Source organism: Chaetodon trifascialis, chromosome 18, assembly GCF_039877785.1.
Source record: "Chaetodon trifascialis isolate fChaTrf1 chromosome 18, fChaTrf1.hap1, whole genome shotgun sequence".
Lineage (NCBI taxonomy): Eukaryota > Metazoa > Chordata > Actinopteri > Chaetodontiformes > Chaetodontidae > Chaetodon > Chaetodon trifascialis.
Window position 1 is genome coordinate 9,930,755 of NC_092073.1, and position 18,617 is coordinate 9,949,371.

Sequence of the window (18,617 nt, forward strand, 5' to 3'; positions counted from 1 at the left end):
TCAGAACCCGACCCCATCTCACGTCAACATCAAAGGGCTTGTCTCTCATCGTGATCTGGAAACCTGCTCCACCAACGCCCCGGCTTGCTGCATCCCTCCCGCGTTTTAGTGGCGTCTGCACGCAACGCCATTACTCCTCATTAACGTCAGCTCAGCCTGTCAAAGACGGTGTGATCGCCTGTTAAAATTAAGCATGCCGCTTCATACACTGAGGACTTAGCGTTCCTTTTAAAGCCTTTCAGTTTCACACCACTCACACACTTTTCCTGTGTTATGGATGAAGGGATGGCGTTGCGGGGTTAAGTAGCCACTACAGAGGTCAAAGGGAGTCAATTTGTCTTCACTGGTGGTTCAAAAAATTCCATGTGTGTCCCAGAGCTAGCAATAGCTGATCTCACCTCCAGGCCCTTACAGTCTTAATGAAGTTAGGCAACAGACAGCAGCATTAACATCGTCAAAAGTCAGTTTGAGGCTGTTCTTATCACAGAAACAAAAGCCAGAAGATTGTGTCTGTGTGTGTTTTCCCGTCCCTGGCAGCGATGGTCGTGGTTGTGAACAGGCATGGTGGTTGGCAGTGCTGTCTGCCCAGCATCAGCTCTTAATGCAGCACACACAAGAAAATATATAAATGCTACAGACCACAGAACACCCAGACGCTCACTCACGTGCCTCTCTGACCCCACCGCCCCTGGTTGTCTCCTTGTGAAAATATAATAGCCCCCAGTAATGTACCGCAGTTCATGATTACTTTATAAAGCCCTGCATATTTTAAAGGCACAATATTTGATATTCAATCTGTATCTCTCTTTCCTCCTGGCCAGTTTTGATAATGTGATTGCAGACCCCGCTCTATTCAACATTCACTTTTATCCAATAAGCTCTTGTCTCCCATCTCAGGAAATTAAGTTGTCATCCTGTGTCTCTTTCATTAATGTGAATATCATTTCATTGCTGTTTATTAAATTCCAGGTAGCAGCTGATGAGACTATAGCCAGGGGTGATTCTAATAGTGGGGTTATATTTTTAACTCTCCAGCTTGTCAGTGTATTATTAATACCAACCAAGCACTGAAAGCCTTTTCTGCAAACATTATTCATGCATTTGAGCAGGCAAAGAGCACTATGTTTCAGCTCTATCAGCTCCAGTTAATCAGCATTCTCTCAATCTTGTCATTCTTCCAGCTCTTGTGGCATTTTCTCATGATAAATCGTTTTCAGCAGCCTTTTCTCAGTTGTCTCCACTCTCTCTACCCTCCACAGGTGGACCTCGGGTTCCTGCGCTTCGTCTCTGCCATCGGCACCCAGGGCGCCATTTCCCAGGAGACCCGGAGGATTTACTTTGTCAAGTCCTACAAAGTGGATGTCAGCTCTAACGGAGAGGACTGGATCACTTTGAAGGAAGGCTCCAAGCAAAAGGTAGGAGACTCTATTCCTCAACTTTTGTTTGATGAACAAAGTGGTGGTCTAATGATATCATCTCTAGGTGCTATATTATGAGGTTAACTTGCTTAACAGTGAAAAAGGTGAATTTATGTGTTTCTAAATGCTTTTGCAGCCCCTAACTCTACAACTCTCCTATCAAAGCAGACGAGATAATAAAAATAGTTTATTTTTGCATCTGCCCGACCAGTGACTGGTAATAAAAGCCACCCCCGAACTTGCACTGCACTTGGAATATCCCATCTCGGTAAAGCAGCCAGCTGACTTGAATTGTGGTCTGATACAAGTCGCCTTTGAGCTCTACAAAAGGGGGAATACCCAGTTATATGTACTCGAGTCTCTGTCTCCTAGCGTGCAATTATACTCTTTCCTTGGTATGGTAATACACCCAGCGTCTGTGTAAGTGGATGGCATTTTGAGCACAGACTGCGGTGCTAATACAGCACTTCAGTCATATAGGGAGGATTATATAAGGAATGTAGCCCCTGTTCTATGTCATGTACCCGTCAACTTGCCATAAAAGAAACAGGGATGACAAAAGACTTGACAAACAACAGTTAAAGGGGAGCGAAAGAAACATGTCATGTTTGAGCAGCTGGTAGAGGTGGGTCCAGAAGAGAGGGAAAAGAAGGGAAAGGAAGGGAGGGGTGGCATGCTTGACCGGAGCATGACAGGCTGTAACCATTGACTGCTGATCAGCCTGTCAAACAGACCAGGTTTTGTCCATCTGGAGGCAAACACGCCCTCCACTCTGGGTGTCCGGAGAATCACAGAGACATGTGTGTGTCTGACAGCTCTGAGTGTGTGACATGTAAATACCACAAAGCGAGGCCGCAAGTGGAACAAAAAAGTTCTCGACAACAACAGAGCATCCAAACAAGCGTGTTTGTGATATATTGTACACATGCCCCTGGGCTTGACTATTTTATGGTCTGTGTGTACACAAGTACACAGTCCCTTCTGTAAAGTGGGGGCTTTGGTAAGCCTGGCCTGTGTTTTTCCAGACTCTAAAGTGCTTTTTGTGCAGGGACACCATTTGCTACATGCTGAGCCTGCAGTTTAGCAGCCTTGCGCAGCTCTGGAAAAAGCCACTTTACAGTTAGCGAGTAAAGAGAAGACCTGGCGTGACATTTAAGAGAGTGGATGACTTGGTTGCAGGGTCCCTTAGTGAGGCGGTTGACAGGTATTGCTCAGGGACTGGGTTGCAGAGGGGTAGGCAGGCTGTATGGACTAATGGGTCAGCCTTGGTGGTGTTTTAGTAAAATTGTTATTTTTCTGTCTGTCCATCGTGCTCCTCTCAGCTGGGTTCCTCTCTGCCCCATAGCTGCTCTGTCAGGGGGGTTAGGAGGTCATATGGTCACTGGTGTGATTCAGTTACACAGAATGAACTGTGAGGGACTGTGGGAAGTTGTTTTGCTGGGTGGCCAGCCGCTTCGTATGGTGCTAGTAAACTGTCAACTGACCCCAGGGGAGAACAGTGACATCTCTGACCTTTAAACAAGACACTGCAGTAAAACCTGGAACTAGAGGACAGAAAAAGGCCACCTTGAGCAAGTCTGGTCTTGTCAGTGTTGCACATACTGACTCGGGTTTCACAGTCGCAGGCCACGGCCTGCATGTGTCGCTACATGTGGCACAAGAGGAAGTGCAAGGGCAGTTTCAGGGTGACAGGGAAATCAGTCTAATCAGTCTTAAAGTGTGTGACCTTTGTCTAATGTGTAAAAGTTACACAGCATATCAGCACAGATTTCCAACGCTGCCTGTCTACCCTAACTCAGTGCACAATAAGACCAATCGCTGAGCTCCTTGCAGCATCGTAATCTCACTGAATGCGAATCTTCCCCTTCCTTGGCTCTCTGTTTCTCGATTCAATGCGGCCAAGGTTTCACAGAGATTTCCACCACGCTTCACAGCTCAATATGTTCCGTCAATAATTTACTTTTCTTCTGCCTCTATCACAGGTTTTTCAAGGCAACACCAACCCAACAGACGTTGCCAAGACGATGCTGCCCAAAGCCACACTGACGCGCTTCATCCGGATCCGTCCCGTTACCTGGGAAACAGGCATCGCTCTGCGCTTCGAGGTGTATGGATGTAAGATATCAGGTTGGTACTGCCTGGGATCGTTTCTGATCCGTATGCATACATACACGCACATCTCAGCTCTATTCTTTGCTCCCAGCTACCACTGAACGCACACACAACTTTTTTAAATTGGTTATATTCAAGCTAAATACTGAATAGTTTCAATAAAACAATCAGATTATGCCGCTGGCTCTACTTCTGATTTCTGCATATGGCCCGGTGTTGGTTAAGCTCCCTTCTTGTTACGATATAAGGTATTTGGTATTTCCCATCCTGACCCCAGTAGCCGAACGCCTCACTTCTGCCAGGTGTGGGATGATGCTGTATTTCTTTTAAGCCCTGCTGTAATGCTCAAGCAAGCTGCTGCATAAGAGGAGTGGCATATGAAGGAGGATTACCTATTTATGTTACCCCATGTTTAGATGTACCTCATTTAATATGGATGGAGCCAACAGCTGGCAGGCAGAGAGAGCTGGAACTGGGTGGGATCTATATGGTCCCATCCCTCCAGCTGATCTGGTCTCAGCCGCCTCTTTTGCCACAGTCTGTCTTTTGCTTACAGAGCTTTGATTTTGGAAAAGCTCCTCTCATCTTTGGCTTTTTGTCGAAGTTATTTTAATGAGTGGTGTGTGTATGTGTGTGACTCACTTTCATATGGGTTTAGCACATCTGTTTGCATCTCTATGGGTTTATGAGCATGTGTATTGAATGTTAATTAGTGCTTGCTTGTGTGTTTTGTTCTTCTGCACTTGGATAGAATATCTTACAAGGACAGGGGGGAAAAAAATCAGTGTTGTTAGTGCAGGATTAAGCTTTGGATTAAAGTTAGGGTCAGGATTAGTTTTAGCCAGCCAAATGTGCTCTTATGCAAAGTGTACAAGTGTTGTTGCTGTGCGTGCATGGAGTTATGCAGTTATGTATTACATATGCGTGGTTATTCATGTAATAGCAGAGACAAGGCACTGTGGGTACATCAGGGTTACAGCTGGGGCGTGTGTTTCGGGCCCGGGACCAGACCGCTGCACAGAGTGTAAACACATCACAGGATCGAAGTCACCGCAGGGCCTCCATAAGGACGTCAGCGCTCCTGGGTGCTCTGAAGACACTGCCAGTTCCGCTGCATGCTAGCAGTGCAGTCGGAGAAAAAGAGAAATCGCGAGGCCCTTGAGGGCTGCATAAACTCGGTGACTCACTCCGTTCTACCTTGAGTTCTGAATCCCTGATACCAGAACTTTTCTGAAAAAACTTTTTCAGGAAAAAATATGGAGGGCTTTTATGTACAGCTCCACTCTTCCTGAAAAGCGCTGCCATAGTAGCACCCTAAACAGTGCACCAAAACATGACAGAAACTAGGGGTGTCGAGCTATGAGCTAGAGCAGAATGTTGCAAGGTGTTTTTCCCTAAATCATCATGGTCGCGTGCCGATGCTTACTTACTCATTAATAAAAAGATCCACCGCCCTGTTGTTTGTAAATATGCCATGGTATATAAATATCCCCGATGAACCACTGAGGCTCCACCCAAAGCCTGAATGTGGCCCTTACAGCCATGTATCACCATCGACACACTTACAGTCCACAAACACACATGCACATACGTACACACATGTTTGTCCCTCTGGGTGTGTCATTGCGTGCGTGCCATCTCTGAAGCTTCTGTGATTGCAGCTGAATTCGATTAAGAGCTCCAGATGAGCCGGGGAGTTCACCCAAGTGTCTAAAGTCAGATCAGACACACACACATACACTCTCAATCACACACATGTACCTTTCATATCCTCCCACTTCAAAGGCGGTCAGTGTGCAGTGCCTTGGCTTTGCTCTACCAGAGGCGAGCTCCTATGATCGTTCTTAAACTGATCTTGGCGAAAAATGAAAGAAAGCAAGAAGGAAAACCCTGAAAACAGTCAAGAGGCTTCCACACCGCCAGCGTTTGTTCCTTGAGCTCTGATTTTCTAGAATGCAGGACCAGAGATGCATCTCATTCCTCAAACTGCATAGGAGCCGCTTAAGATAATGAGGGAGAGAAAGACGAGTCTGAATGCGGCCTTGTTCTCCAAGTCTTTGCTCCCTTTTCCCAGCTACACTCTTGAGTCCAGCAGCGGTACAGTGCACACTTTGTCTCATACAGACACAGAAGATGTCCGAATTTAGCTCTCCGTGGGAACCAGATAGCAAATATGTTATTGCTTACCACAGATTCCTGACTCAGTGTCTTGAGATTAAGTGTTGGAGGAAGGTTGGGAAGAGACAGACAGGAAGATTAATCCCAAATTCAAGCTGCTGTCAGACTTCTGCAACATTGAGGAAACTTCTGCGAGTTCCAGTGTTTTATACTTGATTTGACAAACCGCAGAAGTGTGTCCGCAGAAATACACGGCACCAGCGTCGGCATATTTTACTCCTTGAGGTGTTTCAGAAGTGTAGAATATTTATTGATGATATGCTCTTTGAGCTGAAGCAAAAATGTGCCATTAACCTTTTAGCACTCACTGTTACACCCACTGCGCACAAGAACCGTGAAAAAATTTCACAGACTGCAAGCAGCATAAATGTTCCCTTAATATGAACTAATAATATATGTATGTATAGATGGGACTCCTTTTCAGCCGTTGTGGTCACTTTCAAGAAGAAAAATATGTCAAGAAAAATAGACCAGATTCAATTCACAGAGGGTAATGCAACTGAAATCTTCAGAAATATACTGTATCCCTACCTTCAGTGCAGTCTGACAGTATAATAGATCCTTGAAAATGTAATGTCCTAAATCAATGTAAGACCGACACGTCTGTTTGTTTTCTCTTTTATGTGGACCACCTGCTAAAAGGGGGTTGATTAAACACAAAAACTGCCACTGGTGCCCAACAATTTGTACTTTGCGAATTAGAAACTTCATCATTTTGTGGGGTTAGGTCTGAAAAGTTACAAAAGATCAGGTTTAAAAGGCTTCCAAGCTGTAGCAACAAGTTGCCTTCCTGTTCAGCTCTTGATATGGAGGGCTGGCATCAAAAAGAAAAGAAAAAGAAAACAGCTGTCTTCTCTTGGAAATGAATGGGAAACACATCCAAAGATGGTGAAATGTACAGAGTTAGGATAGGGTAAGATCAGAGAAGTGGAATGAAAGGAGAAGAAAGTTTGAAAATGTGGACAGGAAACAACGAGGTGTTAAAAGACACAGTCCCACAGATGTTGACAGCTGTGAAGCAGAAGGTAGATGAGTGCAGCAGCAGATAAAACACAAAGAGAATGTGTTTTTGTGTGCGAGTATATGTGAGTCTATAGAGGGAGGAGGGGGTGGATAAGGGAGATGAAAAGAAAAAGCGCTCCCAGAATGCAGGACGTGGAAGCACCAACCGAGAGGAGGGTTTTAATTGGCTGCCTGGAGACAACCGCTTCAGGCAGAGGAATTAGTATGCATGAGATCTGCAGACAGTGAGAGAAAGAGAATAGAGGGAGAGATCAGAGTAACATCACAAAGAGTTTGGGGAATTGTCCTCCTCACTTTGACTTTCACTCCCCCTGTTGCCCCTATATGAACCTGAAACTCACCAAACTAGACTTGTGGCATGGTAAACGATGTTGAACATCAAGCCTTTGGATACAGATCAAGTCGTTTTGTACCCATCATCTCTGCAGGTTTTCATCAGCTTGTATCAAAAAGCTAAGTGCCTTTTGCTGTGCCTTTTGTCTCTCAGAGTACCCGTGCTCGGGCATGCTGGGCATGGTATCAGGTTTGATCACTGACAACCAGATCACTGCATCCTCCCACACGGACCGCAGCTGGGTACCAGAGAATGCTCGCCTGCTCACCAGTAGGACAGGGTGGACCCTGCTGCCCCAGCCCCAGCCCTTTACCAGCGAATGGCTACAGGTGGATCTTGGTGAGGAGAAGCTGGTGAAAGGGTTGATCATCCAGGGAGGAAAGCATCGTGAGAACAAAGTGTTCATGAAGAAGTTCCGCCTCGGCTACAGCAACAATGGCTCCGACTGGAGGATGGTGTTGGACACCAACGGGAACAAGCCAAAGGTGAGAGGTTTTCTCTGCATGTCTTTTGTTAATCATATGCTGCAGTGCCCTTGAACACTGCTGAAGGATGTCCAGAAACATTGTTCTGCTCTGCTAACAGAAGCATAACCTTAACCAAAGGACCCTGCATGCTTTCTTTATATTAAGGCTCTCATCATATTTAGGTCGTTCTTTCAAGGAAATGGTTTGGAATTGATGGTTTGACTTCTGACACAAACCAAAAGATTTGATTTGAAAATGATTTGGATACGTACTTCTGAAAACCTTTTAGTCAATTTTCACCAGAGCATTGTGCCTGGCAGTTGTGAGCCATTAAGCAGTCATTGCGAGTCAATTTCAGCAGTGTTTTGAATCACATTAGGATAAGCATCTCAAGTCTCTCAGAGTCCTTTCCCACTTCTCTCCTCCTGCTTTGTATTCTGCACCACACGCACCGTTCAACCCTTTCAGTGGATAGTGAAACCTCTCCGGAGAGGAAGGAGGAGTGAAGGGAGTCAGGAGAAACAGAGGAGGAAAGACGAGACAGGAAAGAATACGCAACATAGTGAAGTGACCCACGATTTATCTGCCAGTGTCACAAGAAGACGCACGCCGACACTCCGCTCAGTGCATGCACACGCTTACACACAAAGAATGTATATATACAAGCACATACACAACCTGCAACAGCCCGTCCCCAATTACAAGCGTCCCTGACAGGGCATAAATCTGATCCAGATGGGCTGATGGTTGATTTATGAAGGGAGTAAGGAGGATCCATATCCCCCTTGTCCTAGTTAGCCGCCTCTCTCCCCTCGCCTGAGAGGTTCCCAGCATCTAAGCTGTACCAAGCTCCTTCACGTGATCATACCCATTAGTCCACTTCCATCAATCCTCTATCTCCTCCTTTGCTTGCATCTCTTGCACCCTCATTTTTCGTTCCTTTATTCTTTTGTTTGCAGAGGATCTGAGGCAGGGTTGAAGGAGTCCAAAGTTGCTTTTGACAGAGTAGTGTGTCATGCTGTCTTTGCCACTGGCCCCCTGCATCACTTGCCTAAGCTGTGCTTTAGAAGTCAGCGAGATGAGAGCGATCTCGGTCATCTTCTGTTCTTTCCTGATATCTTTCCACCTACCCAGCACATGCCATCCCTCTACCCCATTTCTCTTTGTTAAAAGGCAGGAATAAGTCTGCCTCAGGGTATCTGCGTTTGGAGAGCTTCATCGGTCAGACTTCTTGCAGTGACATTACCAGCAATATTGTGCTCTGTCTTTCTTCACTCACTCTTTCCTTCTGTTCCTCTTCCTTCCACTGTCTCTTCTTTTCCCTGCAAGATATTTGAAGGGAATAGCAACTACGACACTCCTGAGCTGAGGACGGTGGAGCCCCTCCTGACCCGTTTCATCAGAATTTACCCAGAGAGGGCCACTCCTGCTGGCATGGGCCTTCGACTTGAGCTCCTTGGCTGCGAGATTGAAGGTAAATCGCAATTCCAGTTACAACTATTACAATCTATTGCATAGTCTGTGCTCTATCATCAATGACATTTCTACCTATGGTGGTGACATTTCTGCCTGTGGTGCTTTCAACCAGTAATGGTGTTTCTACCAGTCGTGGCAAAGTTACTACCCAGGGTGAAACCTTTTTTCCCACTTTGATGACATTTCCAGCTGTGGTGATGCTTTAAACCAGAGCAATGAAATGTTCTCTTCCTGTTGTTGATATCACTAAACTCGGCCATTAAGTCTAACATTTTTAGTCAGAATATCAATTTTCTACCCACACTGACAGCCATACTGGGCACACCTTGACTCAGTGCAGTGCATTTACATGACACACAGGTGAGCCATCTATCACCCCAATTAATAGCACGGCTGTACTGTAAGTAGCTTGCTTCATGTCTTTGCCATTGTTGGGGTTATTTAAAGATGTGCGTGAGGGCTCCCTGTGTTGAGCCCACAGCTGTCCAGCTCCTACCTTTTATCCCTACAAGGGACAGTTGTCTTGTCTCCCTGTTACATCAAAGCTGCCCCCATAGATAGCCATTTGGAGAGGGGATCAAATGAAAACCCACCTGGTCCAGTAGGATTATTGCAGCCTGGCCCCCATCACACTCTTCCCAACCCCTGCATTGCTTTCTTCTGTCAAAGGGCTGCACACACTTTGCTATCTTTAAAATTGCCCCTATTTTCTTTTTTTTCAAACTCTTTATCTCTCTCTCAAAGCTGATGTTGCACAGAAACAGCTCAGCGATATAAGAGTGTGTAGCACTAGCCCTAAGTGGATTTACATATTGGATTTCAGGGAGGCCCATTCTGTTGTAAGCCTCATGGACTCCCATCGGGAGCTTTAGTCAGACGATAATGCTTGTTTTCGGTGTTAATGCCAAACACACACACAGACATATACACACAGAGCAACCGCAATCACCCTGCCAAACATGTGGTTACAGGCATGTGAACACAATCACACACATACTCAGGTGCTTGTACAAGTGTGTACAAGCGCGCGTGTGCGTGTGTGCATGGTGAGCCATAGCGGGAGGGCTAAATCCTCATTTCTGTGAGAGGCTCCCCTAACGCAGCGCTGACCCCGTCGCTGACCTTCCCCACCCTGAATCTGACGGGGGCTGATCTGCCTCATATTTCATCTGGCAGAGGGAGAGAACAAGAGCCTTGGCTCACACACATGCACATACATTCGCAATCTCACACACTGTACACATACATTTTTCAGGCCGGTTGCCTCTATCTGTCTATGTCTGCCTCTCCACATCTGTCCTCTTCCTTTTTCTTCCCTCTGCATTGGGGAAGCCCGATCATTACTCAATCAGTGTAAACACACACAAATGCACACACACCGCAGGACGGCTGTGCGGCAGTGGAGCGTGGAGCAGATCTAGGGCCGTGCCCACATCCAAGTGCAGCGGGCCATAATGATAGGGCACTGTGGCAGCCAGGGGCCCTGCCTATAGCCAATCCCAAGCCCTGTTTATGCATCTTTGAGTTTCTGCTGCCCAAGCTCAAAGCACCATGCTCTAGCTTCAATTCTATTTATACACCCACACCTCCACATCATGATAAAAGGAGGGATGCTAATAGCTCAGGCCTAGATTGAAGCCCAGTGTGTAAGTGTGGGCAGAACATGCTGCGCTTATGTATGCATATTTCAGTGTTTTTTTTATTTTAACCGTAAAGCATGCAGAAAACTTCTTCTACACCCCATGCTAGCACTCCTTACATCTTCTTTCATAATAAAAAAAACTCAAAGTACGTTTACTCTAGCACTCTGAACACACTGAGCGTTTGTTTATTTGAAGGTTATTCACTTCAGATTATGATGACAGCTAGCTTTTGTCCCTATCATGTTTAAATGCAATTAGTGTGAGTCACTGCCAAGTGAATGTAATGTGATTTTAAACCCTGCAGACCCTCTAAATCTCTCATATGTCATATGAGGGGAGAGCATGATCAGACGATGAGTGGACTAAACATCAGGGATGTAATGTTACGCTAATATTAATAGCTGATGATCCACATGAGCTCACCTTCTCTAAACAGTAAAATAAAGCATAAAAAATGATGGTTCTTCACAAGGCCATTAAAGCTCCCCCCCCCCCCCATCACTGCATTTCCATGTTCAGCTCGAAATCTAATCTATGTTGTCTCCTGTCTCTCTTCTTCCTAACCTTTACAGCTCCTACACTCCCGCCGACCACACTAGTGCCGAGCACTACTCCGTCGGACGAGTGTGACGACGACCAGGCGAGCTGCCACAGCGGCACAGGTGATGACTACGACGTGACAGGTGCTAACATCGCCCTCATGAGACTGCAAGCAAACCCCTTCTCCCCCTCTTGCTCTTCCTTCTGCTATGGCTCACACTCAATCCGCTCCACTTTCCCAGCTCCACCGCTCTCTGTCACGCTTCGACTTGATGCCGTAGTTAATCTGCCATCTACTGTGCTCACTTGCACACACGCTTGCATGCACCCATGTCCGTGCTGGCATGAAAGATCTAATTAGCTGCACCTGTAGCTCCCACCCCTCAGTCAGTCCCCTTCTTACCTCCACCTCTGCAAACCCACAAGAGAGGATTGTTACACTCGCACCCGAGATCGCCAAATGTGCACATCCACACACACCTGCCTCTAAACCTACCAGCAGCCTCTCTTTATCCTTTCATCTCTCACCTGCCTTGTCCTCCTGCGCCTTCTTTTCCACTCACTCCTCTTGGCCTCGTTTCCCACTAACCCCGTAACTCTCTGAGCCTACACTGCTGCCTGCACTCCCCATTAACCAGCAGTCTCCAATGATGAGCATGGCACCGTCTCAGTCACGTGTTTTGAAAGTATTACATAAGTGTTTCATGGTGGATATACTGAAACAGGGCACTGAGAAGGAAGGGAAATACAAAGCATGTGTTCATTTGCTAAATTTGGCCAGCATGGAGAGATTTAGTGCATGAGTTACTTGAAAAGAAACTCTTGCCAGGGTAGCCTAACCAGTGTGTTGTTTTGTGACAGGTGGTACCACAATGCCAGAGACCACTACCACTGAAGTGGATACCATCCCAGGTGAGCAGGAAATGAATATATGTTTCTTTCCCAAGTGCTGAATGCAGTGTCTTCAACTGTAAAAAAATGTTGTTTGTTTTGTATTAATTACCATAGATTTATCAAGAAACGTACCTTAGCTAATGATGGCCAGCTCAAGGCGGCCTCCCCTCCTCTGATGTGTGTCTGTTATTAAAGCTGATGATATGGCCCTGAGAGGCTCCTGCTGACAGGGTGAGGGAGGTTGTGTGATGCAGGGCTAGCTGATGATTAGCACTGGTGCTCTGTTGCTGCCATCTCAGCATAATCACTAATCACTGGGCCGACAGTGACACACACTACACACACACTAAACAGGCACATATGCACACACACGCACACAAAATGCAAAATGCAAATGACCACAGGAAATGAGGTGTGCTTCGGGGTCATGTGAGCAGACGCACACATAGTGCTGTCTCCTATAGCGGGTTGATGAGGCAGCCGCCAGCTGAGAGACTGTGCCCCAGTCTGACCTTGGCTAATGGGCCATAGGCTCCACCCAGCTCCCTTCATTCTATCAGCTGACTCTGTGGTCTGTCTGCAGTCTGCTGGGGCACCAGCTATGGTAACAGATGAGAGCTGAGGTGCAGGTGTATGCTTGTGTATGCATATTTGTGTGTGTATGAACATAACGAAATGCCTGTGTGTAAACACTTATCTGTCTGACTTTTCATTTCTAGAGTCTCAAACCATGCATGCTAATCAGTTCTGTGTATTTGTGTGTGTGTGTGTCTGCTCCGGTGTGTGTGTGCGCGCCATGCAGTCTAATCTCAATGGATGTAGTTTCTGTTGGCATTTGGCTCAAAAAAGTCTTTTTTTTTTTCTTTTCATCAAATGGCCAAGTGAGTCATGTGGCTGTTCTTCTTATCCAGAGTTTGTTGGGAGACTCAGTCAAAGGCTCCCAAGAATGGAAAAAAAGCCAAAGCCATTTTAATTGGGAATGGGATGTCTCGACAAAAAAAGTGGCTTGGCGTCTGAAATGTGGTTCCACATGGGAATTCCATCCTTTGTGTTTAATGGGTAAATAGAGTTGTTGCCTGCAGAAGCTAGTCAAAATCGTTCCCATTATTAAAGTGAATATTGGCTCATATATTCTGTCATTTGGAGAGCCGCCTTGTTGTATCTCTAAAGGCATCTCATGCCGGAGTTTAAGGCCATGGCTAACGTCCCAAACATCTCACTTCCTTGGAAGTATTTCTTTACCCAATTTGAAAAACACTGAAGCCTGAGCTCCCACACATTTTCTTGCCTCTACTGAGGCTTCTTCAGCGCGGCATGTGTCCATGGGGGAATGTATTGTTGGAATGGGGCCCCGGCACTGTTACCATAGCTGTCTTCAAACCTCAAGTCTCTGCTCTCATTAAAATCCTGAACTCTCTGTGGGTTGCTATGAATGTTGCTTTCTCAACTGGACACCATGTCCAGACCCCATCCTCTTTTTCCCTTGTCCCTGTCTTTGTGCTGTGTCTGTTCTTGGTCTTCCTCTGTACCTTTCTTTATATGCCCTGTTAGGTTCATTAAAAGAGATCATTAACTGCAGCCAAGAAATGAGGTCTACATGAGGTCTTTGCTGTCGGTTCACTCTTTTTCTCATATTGGAGCCATAGCTTGCCTTCTGTCCCGGTCTGTGTCCCTCCTGGTTTATCTCCTCCAGCTGTGGGACTCCCAGCTTATGTCCCACAGTTCTTTGCTGCCCTCTAGTGCTTGGAGCTTGTCAGGAGTGGATAAACCTCCAAAGTGTAGCCCGCAGTCATTCCGTGACAGGCCCCCAGGTCATTGTTCACCAAAGCCCAGAGCTGTTGGCAATTTCTCCTTTTGTAACAAGGAGGATGATGAAATTTGATTTCCTCTGATGCATCATCTTGACCTTTCTTCATCGCATTTTGCAGCTTTTCTGTGGTTTGCCTGTGACTTCGGCTGGGCCAATGACCCGTCCTTCTGCAGTTGGACATCAGAGGACACTGGCTCCAGGTGGCAGATCCAGTCCAGCGGCACCCCCACCCTCAACACTGGACCCAACATGGACCACACAGGTAAGGCCCCTGTAGGGTACCTCTGATTGGGCCGTATAAAAAATGTGCGATCTCACATTTCCTTTCAGCCCCAGAGTTTTTATTTGTCAATGATACAAGTTATTTCATCCAACAGGTGGATCAGGGAATTTCATCTACACCTTAGCAACAGGTCCACAAGAGACCGAGGTGGCTCGGCTGGTCAGCCCCGTGGTCAGCTCCCCGGACTCAGACCTGTGCATTTCCTTTTGGTACCACATGTTCGGGTCACACATTGGCACACTGCATATCAAACAACGCAAGCAGACAGTTGACGGGCCGGCTGACATCCTGCTGTGGACGGTCAGTGGTCACCAAGGTAACCGCTGGAGGGAAGGTCGAGTCCTTGTGCCACGCACCAACAAACCCTATCAGGTAAGTCAAAGTTTATTATCATTCAGCCTGTGACTTGTTTGGGCGTTTACAACTATATCTGTGCTTTTTTTATTGTGGGGTTCAAGAAAAGGTTGGCAATAACTCACTGTTCTTTTTCAAGGTGGTGATCGAAGGTCTGGTGGACAGAAAGAGCTGGGGAGACATTGCTGTGGATGACATTAAAGTCCTCAATGGACTCAGCATGACGGAATGTAAAGGTGAGGCTTTCACTGTTCATAGTTAAAATGCCGGCATTCAGTTCCTGATCTGAAATATGCCAACACAGATTTGATTGCAGCTTGTTTTCTTTCACCATTGGATATAAATCGAATATCTGTTCGAACAGATCCTGACGTTCCCACTGAGCCAATGCTGCCAGACGATCCTCTCAATGAAATCCGTAAGTCAGTTCACATGGATTGTTTATTTAACAGTATCCCTTTTTAGGAAAGATTTGAAAGAGTTTATGATACACCTCGCATCTCATGCTCCTCTTCTGCTTCTGCCTCCCCCTCCAGTTGAAGAGATCACTGAATATCCAGACTTTGTGGAGACCAACCAGATCAGCGGAGCAGGCAACATGCTGAAGACGCTCGACCCCATCCTCATCACCATCATCGCCATGTCCGCCCTGGGGGTCTTCCTGGGTGCCATCTGCGGTGTGGTCTTGTATTGCGCCTGCTCACACGGAGGCATGTCGGACAGGAACTTATCAGCCCTGGAGAACTACAACTTTGAACTAGTGGACGGTGTCAAGCTAAAGAAGGACAAACTCAATGTACAGAGTTCATACTCGGAGGCGTGAGATGGGACTGAGTGCATTTGTGTGACTTTATGATGTGCAGAGCTCGCAGAGCGTGCACAAGACTGGCTGTAGGCACATCCTCTCGTATATCTGCGAGTAGGCAGGCTAAAAGGACTGCCAGCACCCTCAACTCGCTGGATGAGGGACAGGTTCAGGAACCAATGGGAGGTTTGGACTGATCTACGCTTTTCTCAGGAGCTGCAGTAAAAAGAACCTACCAGTAGGGGACACTGTGTACAAATAAAATACAGAAAAAATATGTACAGATGATTTAGATGATATTTTAATTTTCTATTTTGATTTTCATTCATTTTTACAATCGGATGCTGGTGTTGAGACCAATTTATTAATAATGTTTAAAGTATTTATCGTTTTCTGGGAAAGAAATGTTTTTTTAATTATCAGTTCATGAAGGCTGTTGTTTATTTTCACGTTTTGAAAGAGACGTATCAAAATCGTAAATGAACCATATCCGGCAAAACTGTAGATTTGCCCCATGGTGAGGCATACAGGGTGTGCCCATAACACATGACCCTGAAACATGTACCCTTTCCCCTTTGACCTCTATCACTCTAAAGTGAGGGTCCCATTCATGGCAATGTATGGTTCTGACAGTGCCTTTAGTACATTTTGGTTGGCCTCCTCTGTTGATCTGGGTGTTTTTTACTGTACATGACTTAAGTTATGATGACAGGAAACAGGGGCACATTATCTTAGAGAAATACCTGCAAAAGAGGAAAACAATCTATCACAGCGCTTTGTTTTGTTTTTTTGTTGCTTTCTGTCCAAAACTCACACAGTGTAAATAAGTTTTAATATATTTTATTGCCCTTTTTAAAGAAAGTAAAAAGGAAAAAAGCTGCAGTATCCCTTTTTTCATGGGTTTGTGTGTGTGTAAATACAATCTCCTGACTGTTTTGTGGAAGGTGCAGTGTTATTGTTTTTAATTTTAGATTATTTGCGTGATGCTGATATTACAGCGATTTTCAATGTGCATTCAAGCCATCTGTCACTGAAACAACCACTTCATGAAAAACGACCGAAGGACAATTGAGTCAAAAGGTAACAAAAAACAAAAAAAAAACAGCTGATATGATGAACTCTTCGCTGTCTTTTCTCAACTACTCTTTCATTTCTCCATCACCAGATTGTTTTCACATGGCTTCAGACGCGCTCATGTCGATGGCAGAGGAGGTGGTAAAATATAGAAAATGTCTGCCAGCATACCAAAAAACCAACAATCATCATTGCTTTGCTCCAGCTAAACTCTAGATTAGCCTGTCACCTCCAAACGTCACTGTGGATTGTTCACTGAAGAAGTGCTATCTGGACAATGCAGCTTGAATGCACTTTGTTACTGATTCCCTCAATGATAGGAGCCTATTAAAAGAGGGGTAGACACACTAACTGAGGAATGGTGCTATCATTAATATAACCAGACGGATTTATCTCTTGATAAACTCAGTTTGTATTGTTCACATGCTGTATTGTAGCTTCAGGCCTGTCGGGCCGCAAAGAGTTTTACGTGTTTCACGTGTAGCAGCCATAACGTTGTGATGTCAGAGCTGATGTCATTAGGACGGGACACTGGTACAGCGGGGGTTCGAGTGGCGTCACCTGAATCAGGTCACCTGGCCTCCCCTCGGTGGCTTTACCAAAGGATGGTTGCCCCCTTCTTGATCGCTGGGGGTTCTCACCAACACACAACATACTATAAGACCACAGCTCACCAATGGTCTTCACTCACAGAAGATTTGACTACTTGCTTTGCCCTGTCAGAGCCCCCCCCCCAAGAGGAAATCAAGAGGGGGAATGCAAGGACGCTTGTGGAGAAGAGCGATGTGTGACGACCTGTTTTTCTATCTCTTTTTAAGCTCAAAAGAAGTGCAAATGTCACCTCTATGTAAACTCTTCAAATCTCTATTGGGGCTCTTGTTTGCAGATGGACGGATGGGACAATCCCACCACTACAAGGGGAAGGGACCCTGTGTGAACTCTGTGGTAGATCAAGAGTATCAGGACACGGGGGCCCCACGGGACCGGAAGTCGGTGGTTTTTCCGCCCCACGATCACACAATCAAAAACTTGATCCTGAGAAGGGTGACGTCTTTTACATCCGTGTGCTTTGTCTGTCGTGCCGTGGTGAACACATTCTCAGCTTGTCCATTTCAGATTTGACCTCCCACTCCTCTCAACCTCTGCACCGTAGGGTCTGCGCTTTCATAGAGGACTGTAGCTCCAGCGACATCTGCTAAATTAGAGAAAAAGGATACTGTAGCGTGGACTCGAAACAAACAATGTTGCACTGATAAATATATTTAAGAGGTTTATGTGTTTATAGCGTTCATTTGCAAAAAAAAACAAAAAACAGAAGAAAGTGAAAAACACAAAAAAACACGTGTTCATTTCTTTCATCTTTTATATATATATAGTTTCAGATTATGTGATATAATTCTGAAATGTAAAAATATTGAGATGTTTTCATTATTGAAAAAGGCAAAATAGATTTTCCAACAGTAATGTCCCGCCCCCCACACAAACCATTTACATGGCATATTAACGCTTCGTTTTGTACTGTCATTCAAATTTTGTGCAGATTTGTTTTTTTTGTTTTTTTTACAAGAACAAGAAAATAAGACTTTTATTTTCAATACTGCTTCTGTAATTTGCTGTTGTAGGGAAAAAAATGAATAAACAGCAAGGCCTTAAAAAGAAAAGGGAATATTTGTGTTGTGATCCAGAATCTGAAACTCTAACTTTTTTTTTTTTTTCCTGTTCCACTCAGATCTACATCACAGCCGTGCTGTAAAGGGTAAACCAGCAGCCTCACAGGCAGCTCTTTGAAGCAACATCTGTTTTTTGCATCAAAGTAACGTGAAAGCACTGTTACAGCAGGACAGTGATGTACACAGTGATGTCTAGTTTTTGTCTCACGGCCATCGCTTTCCAAAGATATAAATAAAAGGCGTCTTCATATGAAGGACACTTGATCAGTTATTTGGTTATTTATCTATTACAGTTTGGTTACAGTTTGGTCAATTTGATAGCAGAGAAAAAGGAACGGATGAACTCATTTATTCTGACACCAAGTAATAAATGGTGAATATGCTATGCCAGATATCAGAGCAGATGGAAACAACTCCAGTGAAGTCTCTAATGTGAGGACTCTCCACCTATCAGAGTAGTAAACAGTGGTGGAAATCATGGCACAGAGCGAAGGGCGGGTACTGACCACTAACGAGAAGCTGATGTGAGCTACACT

General features: G+C 45.4%; 1 protein-coding gene across 4 annotated transcripts in view; it reads left to right on the forward strand.

The window, feature by feature from the left end:
• nrp1a (neuropilin 1a) overlaps positions 1–18,333 on the forward strand; it is a 60,574-nt gene extending 42,241 nt beyond the window's left edge. For 2 of the 4 annotated variants that reach the window (XM_070986151.1, XM_070986152.1), the window contains 11 exons: positions 1,260–1,415; positions 3,401–3,545; positions 7,219–7,550; positions 8,862–9,006; positions 11,224–11,313; positions 12,053–12,103; positions 14,014–14,157; positions 14,273–14,550; positions 14,672–14,768; positions 14,897–14,950; positions 15,069–18,333. In XM_070986151.1, the coding sequence (XP_070842252.1) occupies positions 1,260–1,415; positions 3,401–3,545; positions 7,219–7,550; positions 8,862–9,006; positions 11,224–11,313; positions 12,053–12,103; positions 14,014–14,157; positions 14,273–14,550; positions 14,672–14,768; positions 14,897–14,950; positions 15,069–15,355 (1,779 nt within the window). In that variant the 3' untranslated portion in view covers positions 15,356–18,333. Of the gene's footprint in view, positions 1–1,259; positions 1,416–3,400; positions 3,546–7,218; positions 7,551–8,861; positions 9,007–11,223; positions 11,335–12,052; positions 12,104–14,013; positions 14,158–14,272; positions 14,551–14,671; positions 14,769–14,896; positions 14,951–15,068 lie in introns of all 4 variants that reach the window. The other 2 variants (XM_070986147.1, XM_070986148.1) reach the window with 1 other exon arrangement.
• Positions 18,334–18,617: the final 284 nt, after the last annotated feature.